Below are 25,914 nucleotides of genomic sequence, written 5' to 3'. Positions count from 1 at the left end.
AAATGCGAGATAAGCAGAACCAGCACAACTCAACTTAGCAAAAATAATCCGAAACAAATCTAAAACTCTCCTGAGCCCCCCGAGACCCCGTCCAATGATACCAATAAGTACATAAACCTCATACGAACTCTGTCACATGCTAGGATCATCAAAATAAGATATAAAACCACGAATCAAACACGAAAACACATCAAAATCATAACGAAACTCAAGAAATTCCAAAATCACAACCAAGTGTCTGATTCCTAACAAACCAACCCGGAATGACACCAAACTTTGCGCACAAGTCCCAAATGACAAAATTGACCTATTTCAAGTCCCAAAATAAAAATTCCAACCCGATACCCACAAAGTCAACTCATGGTCAAATATATGAAATTTCTAAACCTTCAAATTTCAAACTTTCGCCAAAAAGAGATAAATCATCCTAGGAACCTCAAAATCCAAATTCGGAGATACACCTAAGTCCAAAATCACCATACAAACCTATTTGAATCATTAAGAAATGAATTTGAGAACTTTTACATAAAAGTCAAACCTTGGTCAACTCTTCAACTTAAAACTTCCAAAATGAGAATTACTCTTCTAAATCAATCCCGAACTTCCTGAAAATCAAACCAACCACACACGCAACTCATAATACATCAAATAAAGCTACTGTAAGTTTTAGACCGCCAAACGGAATGCAAATGCTCGAAACGACCAGTCGTGTCATTACATACAATCAATTCTCTGGTCTTCAATGCACTTTCACAATCTGCAACCAAAGGAATAGTTTGCCTCTGAGAACATCTAGTCTCTAAGCCTCATGAATTTTGGAATCTCCATACCTGATTTCTAACTCCCCCACTTAAATGACTAACACAACATACAAACGCAATCATATCATGAGAAATACTTCCATAATCTTTCGCATCAAGTAACAAAATATGAGCATCAATGATCCCGACCAAACGATTTCGGTAGTACTGGTGAAGCATTCACAAATCAATACACAATGCGTCTTTCACAACACACACCCTTCTCAGGCCATACAAGATAGTGCTAGCATCCTCATAAACATCTTAAATCTCCCATGCTAACTAGAACTCGTGACCTTTCTTCCGAAACTAAACTGCAACCTTGTCCATACAATCTCAATGCCACAATATGAAAGTATGACAACCCTATTATCAACTCTGAATCACAAGTAGGATATACACTCCATCAACCAGAATGTCACGCCCCGACCTCAGGGAGCGCGACCGGCGTTCAATCGAGATAACCCGGTTGAGCAAGCCTGTAAAATACCTTCTACCCGAACTCACTCATGAATAAAGAAAAGATCTATTTCATTAATTAGACAATGGGGAGGGTCGTATGAACAACACCAATTCATTATCATCAGGTACATCATTTATAATTTTCGAAATACATACACCTTCATAGCTTGAAGTGGAATATGTGGTACAAATACAACATTACTAGTTTGACTTTACCAACACCAACATACAACCCACACTATGTCTACGGAGCCTCTAATAGATATAAAAGAGTATGATGATATTGCTGGCAACAAGGCCCCAACTATACCTCAAAACATAATACACAGGGAACAAAAGATACATGATCCCAATATGAAGTGGGGCTCACCAAGTCAACTGGGAAGAGGGTGTACAACTATCAGTGACCAAAGCCACCTGCTGTGGAGCCACCTGCATCCATTAAAGATGTAGCGCCCCCGACAAAAGGGATGCTAGTACATGTGGAATAGTACTAGTATGATGACTAAACACCCTCTTAATAGAATGATTAATAACACAAGGAAGAATAATCATAAAATCGATGGGAGCCTCAAACAATACCAAAATGCCAAGTTAGGAGCAAGACAAGTTTCCAAGTAAATTTCCATATTTTAGGTTGGGAGATCTTAGCACCGATATATCTCCGTGATTTTAGCACGGAGTCCGATCATGTCCTGATCGACTAGGCTGTCTAATTCAACCACAATCACAATCATTATCTCAGTCTCAATCATTGATTCAATCATAATCTCAAGCACAATCACAATCACCACCATGTGTGCGGTATGGCGTCCGATCTCGACCCGATCGGCTAGTCTGTCTCACCACAATGTCGTATAGACTGACATCACCCTTTTCTAGCAATTCTCGCATCCAAATAAAGGGGGATATTCTCATCACATCAATCTCATCCCTAATAAGAAGAATAATCACAATTCACTCTTACACTGGCACATGTAGTTTCGGGATTAGGTTATTTCAACCTGCCCTTCCTTGGTGACTAGCGATACTCCCAAAGTGTTTATTTATTTAAAGGAATAACAACTCAATTCAATATCTTTTACACATCTCTTGTTTCATTGGCACTAATGGCCCCAAATGTAATATCATTCTTGGCATGTTGGATGTATTGCATATCTCATGCTCAGCTCTTTCACTATCAAACATCATCACGGATCATCAACAATAAAGTATTTATATTCAAGACCTTAAGTACACATGTGAGCAAATAAGAGTCTTAAGCTTATTGAGATTTCTTACACAATTTGGCATACTGGCTTTCATTTGAAACACGACTTGAAGTTATAACATTTATATATGCAACCCATACTTTGAACACATTCTCAAATAGTGATATAACATAACAAGAATATTTGGAATACATATTGAACATATATCTTTTGACATGAGGCTTATTCGGGATAATCGATTTATAATGAAAAACTTGGGACTTACAAGGACATGTGGGGTTCAATTTTAAAAGAGGAGTTTACCCAACATATCTCACCTTGAGCTTTCCTTAAATTACTACAATGTTCCAGAGATCTTAGCTACTCCGATCTATTTAGAAAAATAGTAAAATTGAACACAAATTAGGAAGGAGTTCATGGTTCCAGCTCATTTGAGAATTTTATCAAATACTAGGTGTGCATTAAGGTTTCAAGGTCCTCCTATGGTGGATTCCTTCATCCCACAACCCAATATCTACCCTTTTTATCTCAACAACCTTCCTACAACTTTGTTGGTACATGCATGCATAGATAACACCCCCATACCTAAGGTTACACTCCCATTATACATTTTCTACCCCAAACTTGAAATTAAAGACTAGGGTATGGAACTTACCTCTTGGATGAAGACCTTGTGACTTTTTTTTTGTGACTTCTTAAAGACTTGAGCAAATATTGGTAAACAATTAGTTTAGGAACCCCCTCTCACTCTGGAGCACTTCCCCACTCTCAATATATCATATTATTACCTTACAAATGGTCTTCAACAACTATATATCGAAATAGGGTCGGGTTACAAAATTAGAAAAATAGAGCCCCGATGCATATCTGCGGTCACAACACTTATGTTGTCCGCATAATGGTCCTCTGGAACTGGGCACTTCTGTGCAGGTATGCAACAGGTCTGCAGTCTGCAGACCAATTCTGTGGTGGCAGAACGGATCGCAGAACCTCCTTCTGAAATTTCTCATGCTGGCTTCTGCGACGTATGCGCGGCCCGCAAATAGTGATGAAACCCCGGGTTTTAGGTAAAAATTTTACGGGGCCTTACATGAAAACCTTCAACTTAACTTGATTCAAAGAGAATTATGACATGCAATAAACTTCCCACACCCATAGATGACATTAGCCTCAAGTCGTGGTCAAAATCATCGTGAACTCTTCGAAAAGCATTAGCACATAACCAAGCCATCAGAGCTGAATCCATCTAAATTAACTAAATCATGCAAACTGCCAAATCCAAAAGTAACTCTAACTAATCTTTTATCTCTCTAATACTGCAATGTAGAATCAATAATGATATAGAAATATTGCCAGTCTTGGTACCATCAAGTGCAAATCTCAAATCTTTACCGCACAACGAAATCCTACAAATCCTTAAGTACCACCTTTTAGAACTTCCACCATCTAAAACCTTGCTCGAGGGTTATCCATGCTTCCTAGCCCCGAATGTATAGCCAAACGTGTCGAACAACTAGTGCTTGCTAGCATATAAATACTCCAAAGAAGCAACCAGGAAATTCCTTCCTCCTACACACTACATCCACAAAGGAATATCAACCTGATCCACTCCTAAACCTCCATATATCCATAACGTGTAATACATCATGAATCCAGTAAATTACTTGCCCAGATCATCCTCGATGACAATTTCTCAGACTATATCCAATCCACATGTGCATCCATGTCCAGGAACTCTAGCAACACATGACCAAATGACCCGATCATCGATGGTAGACTCCCCCGCTTGGCTTGGAGCCACAAATACAATATCTGTTAACCCACAATACCCTTCCTTCTTAACTTTCCGTGGCCTCGTTCTATTACAGCTGAATCTCTTCATAAACTCACATGGAACTAGTCAAAACATACTCTGATCATCTACTGAGTGCATACTCATCCTTGTGACAGTCAAGCCAACTTCCTCATGTGCTCTGAAATGGTAGTATATGTATTCTACTAAACAAAAGCCTTATACAAATCACAAAACTCAAATCTTCTTCTAGGAGATAAGCCACCTTCTAGCCCCGACGACATCTTCTGATAGCCCTACTATGGTCACAACCACTAAGCAAAAAATAATCTTCCTGAGGCTACACTCATCAACAACTATAAGAATCCACTTTATTCCACATGTTAACAAATGAAAGATCCACCAACACATCCACATCTAAAAATTGTACAACACATCGAGACAATGATTAAGCATCCAAGCCCTTCGCATCCCATCCGCAGCATCACAAGCCATCGGTGCACAAGTGATACTGTGTACTGAACATTTCACACGAATTGAATAGAAAGAAACTGGAGATTTAGGCTTCAAGATAAAAAAAAGGTCACATGATAAGGAAAGAAAGAAGAGAAGTTTCCTATATGCCATGTAGCCTCTCGAAGATAAGTATGGATGTCAGCATACCGATTCGCAAGACTCTACTAGGCATTTGCCCATGACTCGTATAACCTACACGATCCAAAATTCCACCAAGTCATGATGGCACCTAACCGAACTTTCTAGGTAATCAAAACAATAGTTAACCAAATTCTAATAAGTAATTATTAATTTGTAACGACCCAACAGGTGGTGTTGTGTCTTTGAGCCGTCTTTTTTTCCTTTTTGAAGTTTCCCGTATGTGTATTTGAGGTTTTACGACTTTTGGGATGGTTGATTTCATTTCGGGGAAGTTTTGGTTTGAATTTGATCAATTAGTTCTTAGTTTGGAAGCTCAAGTTGGGAATGTTGGCCAAGGTTTGAATTTTGTGAGAGCGATCCCGAAACAGTATTTTTATGTTTCCAAAAGATTTGTTTGGAATCATTTCGAGTTGGTTTGATACGAATCGGACGCATGATTGTAATTTTAGTTATTCTTGAGTTTCATTGTGAATTTTATGTGTTTTGGTGTCCGATTCGTGGTTCCGGATATTATTTTGATCTTTTTATCTCGCGAGCAGATACGCATGATAATGTTAGACTTGTGTGAATGTTTGGTGTGAAGCCCTGGGGGATCGGATGAGTTTTGGACGTGTTTCGAATTGGATTGGAGTTGATTCATGGTTGTTGGTGTCCTGGTGTTGCGGGTATTGCAATTGCGAGCACCTTAATATTGACCTATAATCTACCACCTTAACTTGATTCATGGCTGTTGGTGTCCTGGCTGTTGGTATCCATCCGTTGTTGATTCACCTTAATATTGACCTATAATCTACCACTGATAACTTGACCTCTTATGCAACACTGTTGCTAGGGCTCACGTCTCATCGGGGACATTTGAAGTAATTAGACTAATCCACCTAGGGGTGATACTATACTTCCATAACCGTATTTTATAACATCCCAATGTGATTCATCTTACATGGGTATTTTAATCTCGTACAATTCATGATATCCTCTTCAAATCATTACGCAATCGAAGGCCGAAACGGCATCCTTTATATATCACAATTACAGCCTCATTCTACTACCAGGGCAGTATTCCATCTCTTCTAAATGCTATTAGTCTTGGACTCCTTTGAGTTCATTCAGGCTATAATGAATTTTCTATAACTTAGACAAACCATCAACTCTCTTGTTTTCACGAACTTAATTCCGAGGATTTATCCATTCTGGTCACCTTCTCACTCGCCTTATCTTATCCTTACTCCTGTCTTCCTAAAACCTTGTCGCTCTACTATATTTTAGCTTGCGACCTACACATATCCATGCAACCTTCCTTCAACTTGCTTGCACCATAGATTTCCTTGTGTTATTCTGAAACATCAAGCGAGACACCACATCGTCTCTAACTCTTCTTTTATTCTCTTAACTAGACCTCTCAATACTAGAGGTTGGAAGATATGCCACAAATGATGCTGCAATCATTCCTGGATACTGAATCCCAGTGCTTCTAGCCTTCTATCCGAAGTATGGACTATTCACAACCTTTTGTATTTGAGTATCTCGTACGTTGTCCACCTTTACCTTACTTACCCTAAAATCTCGCATCACATCTTCTATCTCTTTCAAGACCTCCCTTCCACATAGGTATAATTCACATCCACAACCTGAAGCTCTATTATAATACTTGTACCTCTGGTGCATACACAATCCGGTGGGAGCTTCATACTGATTTTTTATGAGGCTAGTACTTTTCTAATTGGCTTTATCGTAGAGCCGCTATAGAATATGGCTATTGTACTATCTCTCTTGTACCTCTGATTTCTAAGAGTAATCCTGCAATGTTCTCAATCACGAGGTTTATAATTTTCTTGTTCCAACAATCAGATTCCTGATTTACTTCGTTAATATAACTCTTTAGTTTCCTCCTCCTTCTGATCAGCCTTTATGTAGGCTTAAGCTATGTCCCGATCTGCGATTTATGGTATTTGTTATTACTTTTAGCCTTTCATGGGCGCTATGGAATATCCATGATACAATCTTTTAATAATTCAATCCTTTATGTATGACCTGGGCTCAATTCTTTCTATTTAACTTATACCGGAATCTTCTACGGCTGTATGACTGTCAACGTATATGCTGCATGTATAAAACACCGAACTCTTAAGTGCGTTCATAACGTAACTAACTTTGTATCATTAATCGAATAATTCTTTTTGTTCCTTCTCAGATTTTGTAAGACATTACTTTTCCTGGTCTTTCTGCCCCCTTGTTGCATGCATACTTAGCTTATCTTAGTTCCCACACATGTTGGAATTCCATACCACTCATATAATCTTTAATATCACTTCTGATTTTACTTCTCGTTTATTAGACACGGTAGGTGCCACTTTCTTATGGATTACATACAATGTTGTTGTGAGGCTGTTGTTATAAGACCATTCCCTCTTTAGGTCACTGAGCTTAGGTTGAAGCCTTCTTCCTTATTTCCTTAGTAAATCTTTTGTTGTAGTACTTTGAGATACCTTCTGGCCCTAGTAAAGCTGCGAGCTTACTACATCGTATACCCAATAGAATTCTTGAAGTTCGTACTGACCTATAAAATTCCTTAGTTACTTACCTCCATACTTACGTGCTTGTACGGTTGCTCCTGAACTGAAGTTTTGACTATCTTCCCATAACACTCATATGGTATCTTTAACAACCCCAACTCTTATATGAATATTTCTCAAGGTCACGATGTCATATCTACGAGACTGAATTCCCCATGTTGGGATTCACTCTGTTTATCTTGCACGATATATTGATCTGTATGTATCCTCTTATCTAGCCATAACTAGGCTCTTCCTGAATCAACTATTGACTAATCGTTGGCCCACTCTCATATCAATATTCAATGTAATCTTTCTTGGGTTATTTCCTTTGTCTTAACTTACATCTCATAATGGATCCTAATTTACCAATAACATCTCAGGCAGGAACCCTTACTTCCTTTCTTTGACGTCGTGTTTGCATAATGTTCTGGAATCGTAGCATATACGTAGGAGTTGAATAAGTGCAATCTCATTCCTTTTTCTTTTCTTTTCCGCATTCTTCCTTTACCATTCCATGATTACTAGAACCACTTAATTCTAACTTCATGCCACATCACTCCATATTCCCCCCTTTAGGGGAATACTAAAATTTAGTGCTACGACGATCTACGTATAGATATTTTACCTCTTCATCTTTGGCGTCTTTTCACATCATCAATGACCCCTACTCGCCTTGCGGTAATCCTTCTGTACCAAGGATAATAAAAATTCCTCACTCGCGAGGGTGAAACTTAGTGTAACTGGTATATACAGTCCCTTAAGCATAACTTTGCTCACATTGCTTGCGTTAAGCATAACGTCTTCCTGAATGACCTTTAAAGGTTATTCTTCTGTCGTCCATTCTATTATTGCCGGAACGCAATCTCTGAATTTCTCATGGTGCCGACTATTTCAAATTATTCAGTCCCTAATTCATGTTTAGTTTATCTTGTTCACCAGCTCATACTGATTTCTATTACTCTGGGGTGTAACTTTTCCTTCTGGTAGTCGCGTTGGAGTCAACAACTTATTTCTCGAAATGAGGATATGACTTTATGGCCTATATTCTTTTGTTGTCTCAAGGCATGTCACCTTTCATCTTTCCCTTCCCTTGACTACAGACTCAATAAAACTGCCATCTTTTTTATCTACTGTTGTCATCCATGTATCATATCTTACTCATAATGCTTCATTAACTCTCTTCTTATTTCCCGCTAATCATTTATGCCTATCACTTTAATGAAAACTTCAACAAGACATTCTCTTGCTTTTAGCTCCCCTTACTCCATCCACTGGCTCTTTGGTTTGCCTATCTTTAAATTTTTTTTTATTGAACACTCTAGTATTCGTATTTAGCTGTAATGTTCTAGAGTGTACCATCTGGGTGTCTTGTACCCTTCTTCACCTTGCTTTTTTTAATTGTTTTAAGCTTGTATCCACCTTCTGAATCTCTTGTTGCTTTTTACCATATGAGTGGATAGATATCCATGCCTTAGGGATCCTTTTCCAGAAGCTCACACGTCTTAGTACACAGCTGATCTGCTGGAGACCTTCAATTTACTCATCATTAATATGATGCAAATTTGAGTTCCTCTAACTCAACTCTTCCACATCCACATTCAATCCCTCTACCTCACGATCTAGAGTAAGAAGAAAGAGTGACACTCCTAAATGCCCTGTAGCCTCATGCTTGTAAGTGTGGTGCACGACACACTCATAAACAAAACACTACTAGACACGGCTTGTAGACTCCCTAGGAATGAACTGCTCTGATACAACTTTTGTCACGACCCAAACCTATGGGCCGCAACGAGCACCTGGTACCTTACTTAACCGAGTACCAATATAACATATCTTTCTTATTGTACTTTCATTGGCAAATGGGCCAAATGGGCCGTCATGGGCTAACCAGAATAACATAGGGGAATACTCAATATAGGATGACCCAACCTAATATAAAAACTTATACATGTGATATACGGGCCTATAAGGCCAACATGATCATTTGTAAACTCAAAACATAGGCCGGCAAGGCCATACAAGCATTCATATACATGACATCTATCTACAAGCCTCTAAGAGTACACACTTAACATAAAGGTCGGGATATGGCCCCACCATACCAAACAATACGCATATAAATCATACTGACCAAACAAGCAACTTCGGAGCAAATACTACGCACCAACATCTTCCGCTGAGCTGATAGCCTACTTGGAAGACTCTCGACCTGTCTATCAAGATCTGCAGGCATGAAACGCAGCATCCCCAGGAAAAAGAGACGTCAGTACAAATAATGTACCGAGTATGTAAGGCACATAAATAAGTACATAAAAGACATGGAAGAAATATAGAATAAATGACTCAACCTGTAAGTCTGGATAACTCTGTAAATCATGAAATACTTATAGTGTCATGCATATGCATATGAATGTCATGTCGTGCATAGGTACATGTATTCATAACATCATCAAGCCTCTGAGGGCATCCCATCATATCATCTCGGCCACTGTGGGCAAAATCATTAACGTATACCAGCTGATCAGGTGGTGGTGCGTATATAACGCCGTAACCTTTTCCCATATCCCATAAATATAATATACATATATACGCATATATAACGCCATCTGGTCATAGATCAATGTACATGTATAAATGAATGCAATGCATGAGAAGTACATCAGTAAAATCTTTCGGAGTGTCATAAGACCATTATGCCTTTGATTAATATCATGAAGTAAAATTTTTTCAACTTACGTATTTTTCTGAGACCTATGAACAGATGATAGAATAATATGACACATGGGGAATCAAGAACATAAGTATCTCTAGTATTTCTATGAATGGAGTCACTTATGAAAATTGTGCATTTGCTGGTTTCGTTTGTCGTATAGATCATGCTAAAAGAAAGAAGGAATAGCGTTAACATACCTGTGCTGATTCTCTTGACAATCCCTTTAACATACGTCAATTGCAACAACACATAATGGCGGATCAAAGTAGAAAAAAATCCGTATGATATTCTTGAGAAAGATTGTACCGTACTCCCTTATAATTACAAAATCTCACATTGCTTTGACTTGTTGAAGATCTTACGTGCTTTTGTGATATATGCAGATGCATATATATGAATTACTCACGTTACCTACCATCTTACTTACAGAATCATACTTACCCATCTTACTTACACAGTCTTAATGTTTGAGATGTCTCTTATATGTGTATGTGGGCCCACTTTATGTGGATGACTTAGCCAACCATTATTCTAATTATGCCATATAGTTTGCAAATCAAAGAGTCATTTATTTGGGGTAGACTTGCTGCCACGTTGGGGAGGGGTTAGGCTTATCTAAATTTTCACACTGAATTCCTTAATCAGTTTGTTAATCCCCCATTAATCAATAATTATCCAATTATCCACACATTAGGAATTATCTCAAATTACTTAAAATACTACTCACTTTTAACACTTTTTGTGTACCCTACTATCATGGTCATGTGGTACCTTGTATGGCATTAGTCCATGAATATCGGGTATTATAGCTCTGACCATATTTTATCACAAATTGTCAAACTTCGACGAAACTCATTTTCTTCGATTTCGCTTACCCTCTCACCTTTACAAATTTACTTATCACTTATTTAAAATAGCGTAATACTTATAATCTCAAATAATCTCATTCACGAGCTTACGTCGATTAGCTTACGACGAAACTTTAACGTACGAAAATACGAGATGTAACATCTCATTTTCGAGCTTATATAAATTTATTTATGGCGTACTTCCACGTAAGAAAACATGAGATGTAACAGGGGTGTCCGCTTTTGCGAGTCATTCGTCGCTTTTGCGAGTGGTCGCTTGGGGAAGGGACTTTGCATTTGTGAAGTATTTTGTCGCAAATTCGGCATTTGTTGGGTAGGTCAGGGTTCGCGTTTGCAAGCCTTTGTTCGCTTTTTCGGAGGTCGCATTTGCAAACACCTTATCGCAAATGTGACATCTGCAACTGATTATATATTGTGTATTTTGGGAATTAGTCATTTTATCACATTTTGAGTCCTAGACTCGGTGGGAGGCGACTTTTGGAGGGGATTTTCACACGTACCTATTGGGTAGGTGATTTTGACTCGATTTTGATATTATAACTTAATTTCTTATGGATTTTAATATCAAAATCATGAAATTTGAAAGAATCTTTTTGGGGATTTTTGACTATGTTTTGAAAATTAAAATTTTGATATTTGAGAGTCGAGTTGGACTCGATTTTGAAAACTAAAAATATACTTGGACTAGCGGGTTTATGGGTAGTCGAGATCTATTCCTCGACTCGGATTTTGACTGGGCGAACCCCGGGTTGACTTTTGTTGACTTTTGAGAATTGGGTAAAGATTACAACTTTATTAATTGAAATTGCTTCCTTTTGCATTGTTTGGTGTTATCGAGTCGTTTTAGGGTTAGGTTTGAGTTGGGCAGAGGTGATTTCTAAGGGAAAGTCTATTTTTGAGTATTGATTTGACTTGTTTGAGGTAGGTGTCTTTCCTAGCTTTAGTTGAGAAAATTTTTGCTACTAATTGATATTGTTTGCTACATGTAGGGGTGATGTATATATGAGGTGACGAGCGTATATACATGTGCCAAGGGTATTCATGCTCTAGGTGGATTCTAGCTTACTCTAAGTCTTGCTTGGTTGTATGTTTTACCTGATTCCATTTATTATTTAATTAATCAATTACATGAGTACAATAAATCATGCTAGAGGAAATGCTGAGGCTATCGATACCTTTATGTTGAATATGATGAGCAAATCTTGAGACTTATGTTATTTTTCTCTCGAGGATAGATACATGTAGGTTATAAACACACATCCGAACTTGTTCTTGTAATGTGCCTATGTTGAGACGTATACACTCTGTAATACGTATGTGCTCCTTTGTATGACTACTTGAACTTGGTTGCTATACTTGATTTTTCCATAGTCATACCTTTTCAGTAATTTTGTTGTTATCACGTCCTTTTGTGCTTTATTTATGAGTAATGATGATGTGCCTCTTGATGATAAATTGTTATCATGGATTATTGTGATAATTGTGGCACATATGGACATGTTGCGCGAATTGAGTTTAGATGCTTATGCGGCGACATAAGGGATGCATTTAATTTTTGATGTGTATGCTGCGAGATAATGGTGGATAGATGCACTTGAAGCGATATAAGGGAGGCAATTCATTGTGATGTGCATACGGCGAGATAAGGGTGGCTTATGTGCATGCAATGACATATAGGAGGCATTTCACTATGATGTGCATGCGGCGATATAAGAGTAGCAATGTGGGGATTTTATGTGATAGCCTGGGGGAGATTTCCATTGACTATGTTTGTATGGTGGTATAAAAAGGGGCATTCTTATTTGTGTTTATGACTTCTTATGCGTATCATGCATTTTTAAATCATTTGATACATTGTTTCTAACATGTTATTGATGCCTCTATTATTACTTGATAATTTTTGTAAGGCCCCGTGAAATAGTTACTCAAAGACCCGAAATCTCATACTACCAAGTTAGGAATATGTGTTAGAAATTTATAAAATTCTTCGCGGCATTTTTGGATTGACCTGTGCATTAAAAAGTTAAGGGAAAATATTTTTCAGAAGAGCGCGTTTCTGCGGCCCATTATGCGACCGCATAATAACTATGCGGACCGCATAGTTGCCACAGAGTGAGGCAGAAGGTTGGATAATTTTGAGGACAACTATGCGGCCAGTTATGCGATTGCATAATCTAATTGCGGGCCGCATAGTCGTCGCATAACCTCTTTGGAATTTTTTGCGAAGGATAGTTCTGCGGTGGAATATGCGACTCCAGAACAGGTATGCGGACCGCATATTGGTCGCATACCCAGGCAGAAGATTCAAGCCCTTGAGGGCTACTTTGCTTCTGTCACGACCCTAAACCCAGACCCGGTCGTGATGGCGCCTCTCGTGAAGACAAGGCCAGCCGACACATTTCCAATTCCAAGTTAAGCAGCTAAGCAGCAATACAACAGGCTAAAACATGAATTAATAACGCTGAACAGCGGATAATATCATAACAATGCGGAAGTACAATCCAAATATAGCCCAAACCAGGGTGTCACTGGTCATGAGCATCTACTAAGTCTAAATACAACTGACAAGGTATGAAATGTACTCAGTAGAGTCTAATAGAATGAAGAGAGAGAAAGCAGTGCAGCGAACGCCGGCAGCTACCTTGCTAACTCCACTGACAACTGCCACCAAGGTCAGAAAATACCTGAATCCGCACACAAGGTGCAGGGAGTAAAATGAGTACTGCCAACTCAGTGAGTAATAATCATAAATAAAGACTGAGTGGTAAGAAATCACGAAAGAGCATCAACATGCTGTATAGAAGCAGTTTCAAAACCAGTAAGAAAGAAATGAAGCTGTAAAATCCTTTAAAACATCTTAGCGCAGTTTAAACCCTTTTGAAAATAACTTTTTCAACAGTTGCGCAAATGAATGCAGAACAACTAGTGCAGATAAGCACAGAAATCCGCCCCTCGGGCACAAATACACAATTAAGCAAGTAAATGACAGGCAAATAAGAAAGATAAGCACATAAGGTTCGCCCCTCGGGCTCAATATCAACAAATCCACCCATCGGGCAATATCTCAGAACAGTACCAGCCCCTCGGGCAATCACATCGAACCATACCAGCCCCTCGAGCTGTATCTCACATCACACTAGGTACCCGCGCTCACTGGGGGTGTGCGGACTCCTAGAGGGGCCCCTTACGGCCCAAGCGCAATATCAAGCCATCTCGTGGCATCATAAACAGGTCCTCGACCTCATATCAATATCAAGCCACCTCGTGGCGTACAATCTCAGGCCCTCGACCTCATAATCAGTATCAGTGTATCACCGCTGCAGCGTGCAGCCCGACCCAAAAGATATCCTCACAACACAGGCCCTCGGCCTTACTCAGTCAAAATCGCATAAACCTCTCGGGCAACAGTAAAACAGTGTTTCTCAACCCAAAAAATTGTTTAAATATCATTTGAGTATTAAAACTGAGTGAACATGGCTGAGTTTTGAAAATAGTGGAAAATAACATGACTGAGTTCAAGTATAAAGTCAAAACAGTGAGGAAATATCAACAAAAATACCCGAAGGGTTCAAATAGTTGGCACGAAGCCCAAATATGGCATGCAGCCCAAATAATGATGATAACAAATAGATTTCAGTCAAATACGCGATAAATTCATCAATCGGGACGGACCAAGTCACAGTCCCCAATAGTGCACGACCCCACGCTCGTCATCAAGCATGTGCCTCACCTCAATATAGCACTACGATGTGCAATCCGGGGTTTCAAACCCTCAGAACATCATTTACAATCATTACTCACCTCGAACCGGCTAAATCTCAAGCTCGCGACGCCTTTGTCACTCGAATCGGCCTCCACGCGCGTCGAATCTATCCAAAATCAGAACGAGGGCATCAAAATATGCTAAGGGAACAAAGCCCAAGCGAAAACAGTCAATAAAGGGCACAAATCCCGAAATTACCAAAACCCGAGCCCCGGGCCCACTTCTCGAAACTCAGAAATTTTTACATCAATAGATTCCTTGTCTCCCCACGAGTCTATACATATCAAAAATACTAAAATCGGAGTCCAAATGACCCCTCAAATCCCCATTTAAAGGCCTCTTAAACTCAAGCCCTAATCCTCCATTTTTGCCCTTTCATTCTTTTAATTACAGCCCTAAATTCATGAAATACAACCATAGAATTGAGTTTTAGGTCCAAAATTCCTTACCTTAACGAAGTCTCTTCATTTTTCTCTTCAGAATCGCCCAAAAAGCTCCAAGGTCAAAGGCAACAATGGTGAAATAACCCAAAATTGCGAAATGGAATAACATATATGGTCTGCCCAGGCCTTTCCGCATCTGCGGTCCAAAACCCGCTTCAGCGGTACCGCATTTGCGGCCAAACCACCGCTTCTGCGGTTTTTCTCTTAAGGCCCCAAAATCGCATCTGCGATAGAACTTCCGCATCTGCGGCTTCGCAGATGCGGCCATCTTGACAGCTTCCGCGGAAACTGCTCATCTGACCCCTTTTCGCTTCTGCGATAACCTACCCGCATCTGCGGCGCCACATCTGCGGTCGCCAATCCGCAGATGCGAAAATACCAGAAGCAGCAATATCAGCTGCTGCAACAAAATTCCAATCTCTCCGTTGACCACCCGAAATCACCCCGAGGCCCCCGGGACCTCAACCAAAAGCACAAACATAACCCAATACCTTATTCAAACTTGTTCCAATCATCAAAACACCTCAATTAACATCAATTCACCCAAAACACATCAGATTCAAGCTTAAGTTTCTAAAAATCTTCCGAAATACGCTTTTGATCAAAACCCAACCAAACCACGTCTGAATGACCTAAAATTTTGCGCACACATCCCAAATGACATAATGAAGCTACTGCAACTCTCAAAATTTCATTCCAACCTCTATATCAAAATCTCACCTAACAACCGAAAAACGCCGAAATCTCAATTTCGCCAATTCAAGCCTAAACCTTCCACGGACTCCAAAAATGCATTCCGATCACGCTCCCAAGTCTAAAATCACCTAGCGGAGCTAACCAAATCATAAAAATTTTGATCCAAAATCATATACAAACAAGTCAAATCTTGGTCAAACCTTTCAAATCTCAAGCTTCAAACTGAGAACTGTTTCTTCCAAATTTGTTTCGATTACTCTGAAAACCAAAACCAACGGTTTACATAAGTCATAATATACTACACGGGGCAAGTCATGCCCGAGAACTGGCGAGCAAAGTGCAAAAACTCAAAACGACCGGTCGGGTCGTTATAGCTTCCCTTTTGCGGGCCGCATATCAGTTGCGACCACAGATTGAGTCGAGGCTCCTATTTTCTAACTTTTAAAACCCGACCCCATCTAGTTAAAAACACCCCCACTAGGCCATATTGAGCTATTTTATGATGCCTTTAAAGTGAGAGAAAGAGTTCTAGAGGGAGAAAGTGATCCTCACTAACTCACTCTTCAATCCTTGCCCAAGCCTTGAAGATATTCAGGAAAAAGTTTCCTAAGCCTTCAACCTAAGAGGTAAGAATCTGTGCCCTAGCCTTTGATTCCGAAAATTCCTACTAAATGAGCAATTAACAAGAGGGTTCATGGGCTTAAGGTTGTATCTATTTTGCATGCAAGTATAAAGGAAGAGTGAGGAGGATTATGAGCTAAAATGGTAAGAGATGGGGTATGGGTTGGTTAAATTCTTTCACCAATAATTCTTAAAATATATAATGCACACTTAGTGCTTGATGATGTGCTCAAAAGAGCTAGAGTCTTGATCATCTCTCTAATATTTGGTTCAATTTGTAATGCTCATAAAATAGATCGAAGTTGCTAAGGGTTCCGGAATTATTATAAGAATTTAAGGAAAGCTCTATCGAGGTATGTATGGCTAAAACCCCCTCTTCTTAGAAATTTAACCCCCATGGTGTCCATGAAAAGGTTGTAAGTTCCGAATATTGATCGATGTAGTGGTTTCTATTTCAAATGAATTTGTGTTTCAAGAATATATGTGCAAGGTGTGTCTCAATGCTTGCCTTATGCTATTTTGTCAATTGAGAATGTGTGAAGAATGTGAATATGTGCTAAAATGCCTAGACTTCAAGTTGAGTTTGAATTGAGATTGTTATGCCGAAATATGTAAAATCCTTTTTATGCTTACAAATTATAATTGCTCTCGTATGTGCTTAACATCTTGAATTGAAAAGGTTCAATATTTAATGTGGCAATGATGTGAAATGTGGGGGAAAAGAGATTGAGTAATGAAATGTGGCCTAGTGCCAAGCATGTTATAAGATTGTGGCCCCAAGTGCTGATGAATTGATATATGTGAAATAAATTTGAAATGAGATGATTGATGAAATATGAAAATGTGTTGGTGAGACGGCCTAGCCGATCGGGCCGTGATCGGACGTCATTCCACACACATGGTGGTACTGTGCTGATATTGAAAACCGAAAAGTGAGAATGAAATTGTAATTGAGATACATGTCTCAAATGAGACAACCTAGCCGATCGGGTCATGATCGGACTCCGCAAAAACTGATGGTATTGTGGATGATGGTGTAACAGTATTAAATCTCCAAACTTAAAGCTATGGAAATTATTTGAAAGTTGTGTGATTCCTTAATTTGATGATGTTGTGTTGATTAAGGCTTTTGTTGATCTTTATGATTACTTTATTCTCATATTGTTGTTCTTTCTAATGAGATGGTGTTTAGTTATACATACTAGTACTATTCCACGGTACTAACATCCCTTTTGTCGGGGGCGCTACATCTCTGAATGGATGTAGGTGGCTCCGTAGCAAACAGTGTCGATCGCAGGTAGCGGTGCATCCTCCTCTCAGCAACCTTGGTGAGCCCCTTTCCTTCCAGGGGTCATGCAGTATATCTTTTGTTATAAATTACCACATTTTGAGGTGTAGCCGGGGCCTTGTTGCCAGCATTATCATAACTGTCTTTTGTATCTTTAGAGTCTCCGTAGACGTTAGTGTGGGTTATGTATTACCCTTGAATTCTCTTTTATATGTTCCGTCTTAGACGTTAGTGTGGGTTATGTACTGGTTTTGGATGGGTCACTGGACTTGTTGTAATTCTAAACTCTTGTTCTTCTAAACTGTAATTTGTATGAAATTTTGGGAATTTAACTATGGTGTAAATGTTGTAATATAAAATGAACTAGCAGTGTTATATGTACAATCTTTCCTACTGTCTAATTAAATGAATGCTTGGTTCCTTGATCATAATGAGTTGGGTAGGAAGAGTCCAAAAAGGCTTGCTCGGTCGGGTTCACTCGATTGAGAGCGGGTCACACCTCCCGAGGTTGGGGCGTGACAATTTTGTCGCCAAGATGGATCTACCTAGTGGAGTTGATATCTCATACTTTGTTGAGTTATTGGTAGCATAATTGATTGACGAGGTGAGGAAGTTGTCATCATGCATTAATATATTTGACTCTTGAAAAGTTCTTGCAACACCCCGTACATCTATAACAATGTATATTGTTTAAATGACTTGCTAAACATGATTTAAATGAGTTTAAAGTCATAAATGACTATATATGATGTTTGGATATAGAATATAAAGTTTTGGAAAAATTGGATTTAAGTTGCGGAAAAACCGACTAAGAATTTGCCTTGTAATGAAGCTTTTTGAGAAATAAATTTTGTGTGTTACATGAGGTCTTTTGGGGACATATTATATACCTAATTGAAGGTGTTGGAATGTCTTGTCCAAATCTCTTAACCGTTCGTTCATACGACATCCAAATAAAGAGTTATGAGCATCGGAAGAAGGGCCGATGAAGCACACATGTGGTTGACCTTTCAACTGCGTCTTCTATTTCCTCATTTTCTAGCAAATTCACGCACAACAGAGCTTCCATAGCTCTCAAAGAAGTTCCTTAGGGTTTTGAAGCAAGTCAATCATATGCAACTCAAAATTAAAAAGCGAACACAACAACACGATCCATACGACATAGGTAAGTCTTTGCCGTCCTTCTTTCTCCTTGTAACTCAAGTTTTGGAAAGAGCTTCATGGCTAAGCAATCTTATCACCTCTGTATTTTATCTATACAAGCATAAGGAGGGGTGTGGATCAAAGAAAACAAGGTCTGGAAGCAAGAACACAAGAGGTATGTAGGGTTCTTGTTCCGTTTTCGGTATGATTTAGTTTACTATGTTCTAGCCTTTCTTCTTAATATTTTAAGAGTTTTCAAGGAAAATTACAGCATGTATTGTATGCTTGTATAATATTCAATTCCATATGTGAAGTATGGAAGAAACTAGTTTAGGTTGGAACTTCAAAACACAACAAAAACAAAAAGGGCGAATCACTCATTTGACCTATGCCATCCGGACTTTCGTTTGTTCCATTCCTTTGATTTTTTTTTTTTTTTGTATAACTAACCCCACATATGATCCTAATAGCTTCATTTAAGATTTCAGGAATATCAGTCAGCCATCAGATTCTCCACAAAAATCACTTAGACGGAGATTTATCAAGGCAAACTGTAATTTCAAGCTCTAAACATCAAGTAGAGATATCAAATACCAAATAGCATGAGAAAAATACGACTCTATGCCTGCTTGTAAAATATACATATGCCAAACCACCAATTTCACAGTTAAATCATCAAATATAAACAAATCTCAGCACATTCATAGTGCCTGACACAAGTACCTATAGTTCATACTCCCAACACTCTCATGGTGCCTAAAAAATGCCCATGGATCATCATACACACACACGAACACTCTGCACTATATGGGTACTTGACATTAGTCACTCACCAAGCCTATATCAAGGCCTACACTCACAGGGTCTAAAGTAATATGGGTTATCACCTGACTTTGGAGGAGCAGATCCTAGCCCAAGCACTGATCAGATCAAAGTCAACAATCAATGTCACTCAGCCCAATTTAGGGACTGTCGCGCGCGTCACCTCACTATCAATACCCTTAGCCCAATATGGGGTCTAAAGCATGCGTCACCTCACTATTAATATCAACAAAGCTTCTATGACCCTAGATTTGTTATCAATCCGCTCATGTCATAAAATGCTCACATCTCACAGTACCATAATCAAAATACCACATAGAATATACCAATCATACAGCAACTTAGCCTAACCCGGGTCACACCAATAAGGATACCAACAACATGTGAGATAACATACAAAGAGTGCATAGATATAGAGATATAATACGCGGATATAATATCATGACTGAAAATATGACTACAATTAAGTTAAACAACTCACATAGCAAAAATAGCCCTATTATGTCTCAAACAGATAAGCACATAGCCTAGACATGATTCTAGCATGAATAATGGCTCACGCAGTCATACAAGTGGAAAAAATATGGTATCAAAGAGGCATGATAGCAAAACAAGGCATATAATAGCCTAAGATCTAGCTGAATCATGAATAACCATGGCGCACGCATATACGCTCATCACCACGCATATACGTCACCCCCAACATATAACAAATATCATGGCTAACTGGGAAATACCCTCAATCCAAGTATAGGCAAGATACTTACCTCATCCGGGCTAGTCTTTAACCTTGAGTAACATTAAAATCACGCTCTAGCCCTCCACTCAAGTAAATCCAAGCAAAACATCATCCAAGGAAATTAACAATGATATACTAAACGATCCCAATCTATAAAGCTTTGATCTTTGAAGAAATTCCCAAAAGTCAACCAAGCTCGCATGCCTGAAATTTGAAACCAATACAAAAATTCAATGATCCATAACCTGCCGAGTCCAAATTTATAATTAGTTTTCAAAACTAAGTCTAAATCGATACTCAAATCCCCAAAATATACTATGTTAAAGTGTAGACAAAAACCCCAAATTTTCTTCCTTAGATTCATCGATCAAATGCCAAAATCGAAGATAGAATCATGAATAATAATCAAATCCGAGTGAAAAATACTTACACATCTACGTGGGTGTAAATTGCCTCAAATATCGCTCCAATCCGAGCTCCCAATTTAAAAATATGATAAAATGAAGCTACCCTTGAATATAACATTCTACCATGCATCCTAGCTCCTGCGGACCTCCACCTTGCATCTGCGAGCTCGCTTTTGCCAGTCCCTTACTCGCGTCTACGAGTTACAATAGAACAGGCCTTCATCATATCTGCGACCCTACCGCCGCATCTACGAAGCTACAAGTGCGACTCCACAAGCGTAGAAGTGTGACTCCTCAGTCCACCCCACCTGCATAGGTGCACACATACATCTGCAAGTGCGACTCTGCACCTGCGACCTTACTTCCACAGAAGCAGCCGACCCCGAGGCCTCATCAGCTTCATATCTACGAACACCTCACGTGCAGGTGCGACTTCGCATGTGCGACCAATGCTCTGCAGATACGATGCACCAGAAGCAATCCATACAACTCCGAAATGGTCCAAAACCGGCCAGAAACACACCCAAATCCCTTGGGCCCCATCCAATCACATCTACAAGTCCAAATACAATATTCAGACTATCCGAAAGCTCGAAACACCACATTTAACATCAAATTCAAGAATTGAATATCATCATTCTCTTAACTTTCAAACCTTCGAACTTCGTCGAACATGTCCGAATCACACTTAGATACCACAGATCACAATCAAACTTTCCACACATGTTCCAATCAACCAAATAAACCTATCCGAAGTCTGGAATACCAATCAAATCCCGATAATACCAAAGTCAACTTCTGATAAAACCTATGAACTTTCCAATTCTTCAAATTGCGAACTCTCGACGAATAGGACCAAATCCTTCTAGAAACATCTAAATTCAAATCCGAACATACACGCAAGTCCAAAATTATCATGCGAACCTATTAAAATCATGAAATCCTTATTTCGAGGTCGTTTACTCAAAAGTCAAATCTTGGTCAACTCTTCCAACTTAAAACTTCCGAATTGAGAATTACTCTTCCAAATCAACTCCGAACCTTTCAAAAATAAAAACCAACCATAAATGCAAGTCATAATGCACTATATGAAGCTATTCGAAACCTCAAAACGCCTAATGAAATGCTTTCAAAAATAAAAACTAACTATAAATGTAAGTCATAATGCACTATATGAAGCTATTCGAAACCTCAAAACATCGAACGAAATGCTAAAGTTTAAAATGACGGATCTATATCTTTATAATAGATAGATGTAGATAATGAAAATTACACATCTCTATCACTATAATACATTAAGACCCCACCACAGCCTTTTAGATTGCACTTTTCAAGATCGGTCGTGTTACACGTTGCTTTTTGGGTTTTAGATAAAATTATGTTCTAAATCTCCAACAAATTATTCAGCAGACAACTAATCTTTACGCGTCGCCCTATAAACGGATAATCTACAAACACGCGCCACTAACAAATGTAGGTATGTACGTATGGCCATGGGCTCTCAATCCAGATAAGTCTCCGCGTCATCCTCCTCTACATTTAACTCGTACGACACAATCGCCAATATCCGCGTAGACGTATTTTCTTCAACGGATTTTGGGGCAATCCTTTATCTTCTCCTTCTTCTCTACTTTTCAGAGTCCTATTATCCGGTCGCTTGAAGATAAAGCAACTTGTTTCTCTTTTCCTATACGCAATAATTCTGTCATCTTTTTTCTAATTTAAGTTTCTGAATTTTCTTCTCTTTGGAGAAACAGGCGAAGGAAAAAAAAAAGGAGTTTTGTTATTAAAAAAGAGAGGATAATTATCAGTCAAAATCCTCTCAGAACATTATCCATTTGCCTCGTTTTCTGTAATTTCCATTCTCATATTAGATTTTCCTCTGCAATTAATTTTGTCCAATTTCCTTTAGAGAAAAAAGAAAGAAAGAAAGAAAACAAGATGATGAGAAGGCAACAAGATCAACAATCTAAGGTTTTCTACGAGCTCTCTTCGTTGATTTTAAATATTCTAAGATCACCACCGGGGCCGATTGAGTTTCCCGATGATTCTTTGGCGGTGTCTACGTCGTCTTCAGGAAGGAGGACGGCGGTGGCAGGATCGATGCAGCATATTACTCCGGCGGGATTTGCGTCTCTGCTTTTGGGGATTTCATTTGCTTTGATGCTATGTGGATCTGTGACTTTCTTTATCGGATTCTTAATGATGCCTTGGGTGCTCGGTTTGGTCATGGTCTTTTACGTGGCTGGGATAGTCTACAGTTTGTCTATGATTGGACGAGCTATTTTCTGCCATTTATCTTCTCCGCCGTCACCGCGAAAAGATTTTCAGCGTAAGAATTCATTCGCTTGTGCTGTCACTTTTTTCCTCTTTTGTCTAAAGTTTGCGTATTTGTTGATCGGAACATGCCATGTCATTCTTATAGAAATATGTCTTTACGGTAAAAACGTAATCATTAAATTAAGGTGTTTCTAAGTTTTGAAGTTTCCATTTTTTGAGTATCATAGTGGAGAATGTTATTTTTGCAGCTCAAGGGTTGTTAATCTTGGTAGACGTCATTCTTGTTTGTCTGGTGTAACTAGTTTCAATGGTAATTCCTGTTGTCAATGGATAAGTTTTGATGATTGTGTATTTGTGTGATCGTTGACCCGAGATAAGCTGGGTTACAGGTGTTTAGGTTTTGATAGATAAATGCTCTGCTTTTATGGCAACGATGTGGAATGCTTTGACTTATAGTTATAGGGCCATTATATTGGCTCAAAACAAGTATGTCTATACATAAGCTTGAGGAGCTTGCTTGGACAGAAGTACATGTTTATTTGGAAGTGGACAAAACATTTTTTTTAACCGAAGAAAATTGGAAGTCGAATTAATTCGGATAGTCTTGTGGGTGAAATTTTTCTGTGTCCTTCTGATGTTTAATTCCTAACTTTTAAAGTCTTATCCTGTAACTTTTTTCGTACTGTCAAAAGAGTAACTTACTTTTGATTAATCTATCTGTATGATTACATTATGTTTAAGTTGTAGAAATTACTGGATGATCCATATTTAAAGCATATTGGCTTAGTATGTAAAAATCAAATAAGGTCGTAATAGTTAATTTTGTACAGTTTCAACTCAAGGTTCCAATAAGGGAGAGGGTTTTGATTCTTCAAGTAGTGAGAAATTCTTTCCAAGGGCTTTCTCTGTAGTAGTATATTAGTAGTTGTTTGTGGACTTCGCATTTACATTAGTGTTGTCAAAGGCTCATTTGAGGTGCGCTGAAGCTCAGATAAGCTCAGGGTATGCACTTCGCCTCACTTAGAGTGCACTTCAGTGTAGGCAAGGCACTAAGCGTGCACCTTATTGCCTATAAGTTCTATCTTGAATAAAGTGGTACAAAACAATAAGTATGATTAGCAAAAAGATATATTAATTGTTGAGGAAATCATTACGAATAAAATTGTCACTTTTTTCTTGCATTACACACACACACATATATATATAGGTATAGCCACTTTAATTGCGCTTTAAGCACCGATAGACTTGGACCGCTTTTTAACGCTTTTCCCCTTTGACAACACTGATTTAAATTTGTTTAACCTGTCCATATGGTATTCTCTTTTGCATATATTCGATTGCATACCTTTATTTCTCTATAACCAGGACACCATATTGCTTAGTATTTTCACGTAGCCGACTAGATGTAGTAGAGTCTAATTAATGCAAATAAGCACGAGAAGGACATCTGAGTGGCAACTGAGAAGGAAGTTGGTATTATGCTTGTGAATCTAAAGGAGGAAAGGATCAACAGTTCTTAGTACTTGGATAATTGCTTTCCTTTAACATGTCTGACACCTTGTTTTGCCTACTTGTGAAGTATAAGGTTCCGACTACAGAGTATAAAGCAAGTCGAATGAGTTCCATCAATATGGAAATTGTTCGAATGATTTTATATTTAGTTGCTCAAGTTTTTGCTTGGATTATAGTCATAACTGTCTATGATATATGATGCTCATAAGGAAGCTGTTTAATTAGTAGAATCAGCTTAACTTGCACGGTCCTGCTTCTACCTATCTCTATTTTTTGGCTTTCATGCTCATTTTTTAACCATAATAAACCGGCTTTATTGCCCTTGGGTTTTGTTCTTGAGACAGTGATATGGTGCAAGATGTCTTGTCCACTTCTATGTTAGTCGAAGCATTCTTTTCTGACTCCATTGTTTGAACTTTTACTTGCAGCCTGGAAACTTTTCTGAAACAATTTTAACACTTGAAAAGGGACATTACAAGGCTGGGAGTATGGTTGACTGTTCTGGTCACTAGATGCAGCTTCCTGCAGTTCTTAAAGAAATGAATGCAGGAGTGTTGATATTGATCGCTTGACTATGTTGCGTGCTGATCTTTCCCGGTGGAGCAGGGAACAACTTCAAATATTTTTAGTCGTTACTTACAGAGCAGGAAGCTCAAAATTTCTGTGCTTCGTGTTTTTTCATCTCAGATTCTCAGTGCGCTGTTTTATGCCCCTCTTGTTACATTAGAGATGTAAAAATGGTCGTGTTCTTTTTCTTTTCCCTTTTTTTTTTTTTACCCTTCAAGTAACTTTGCTGGAAGTGAAGTACGATTCAGACTTGATTACCATTCTACTTGTGAATATTTCCTTGATATATGAACACGTTACACGTCACTGGGAAAATATAGCGAATAACTTTGCCCTGACCCAGGAGAATCTTCTTATTATCATCGACTGTCCAGGCTCTGAATTTGAGAACTACATCTCTCCGTGCGAGTGCGAGTCCGGAACCAAAATATGGTTCTTTTGGACTCAAAGTACACAAATAGGTGGTAAAAAAGAAGTTACATTTTTATATATAGTGCCACAATACCCGGCGCTATATATTAACGGTAACTGCACCGTTAATGTATAGCGTCATTTATTGTGGCGTTATACTGCA

At 38.7% G+C, this 25,914-nt stretch overlaps 1 protein-coding gene across 1 annotated transcript; it reads left to right on the top strand.

Moving 5' to 3' along the window:
• The first annotated feature begins 22,572 nt into the window (after window positions 1-22,572).
• On the top strand, window positions 22,573-25,678 carry LOC109240910. Its single transcript, XM_019407592.1, has 2 exons — window positions 22,573-23,313; window positions 25,202-25,678. The coding sequence occupies exons 1-2, from the start codon at window positions 22,923-22,925 to the stop codon at window positions 25,216-25,218; spliced, it is 408 nt and encodes a 135-aa protein (XP_019263137.1). The 5' UTR covers window positions 22,573-22,922; the 3' UTR covers window positions 25,219-25,678.
• Window positions 25,679-25,914: the final 236 nt, after the last annotated feature.

The sequence above is a fragment of the Nicotiana attenuata genome, unplaced genomic scaffold (genome assembly GCF_001879085.1).
Source record: "Nicotiana attenuata strain UT unplaced genomic scaffold, NIATTr2, whole genome shotgun sequence".
Taxonomy (NCBI): Eukaryota; Viridiplantae; Streptophyta; class Magnoliopsida; order Solanales; family Solanaceae; genus Nicotiana; species Nicotiana attenuata.
This window is presented reverse-complemented; position numbering and strand designations above follow the sequence as displayed.

Bases quoted from the DNA above. Each gene is read 5' to 3' on its own strand.
- LOC109240910 (XM_019407592.1), top strand. From the start codon at position 22,923: ATGATGAGAAGGCAACAAGATCAACAATCTAAGGTTTTCTACGAGCTC.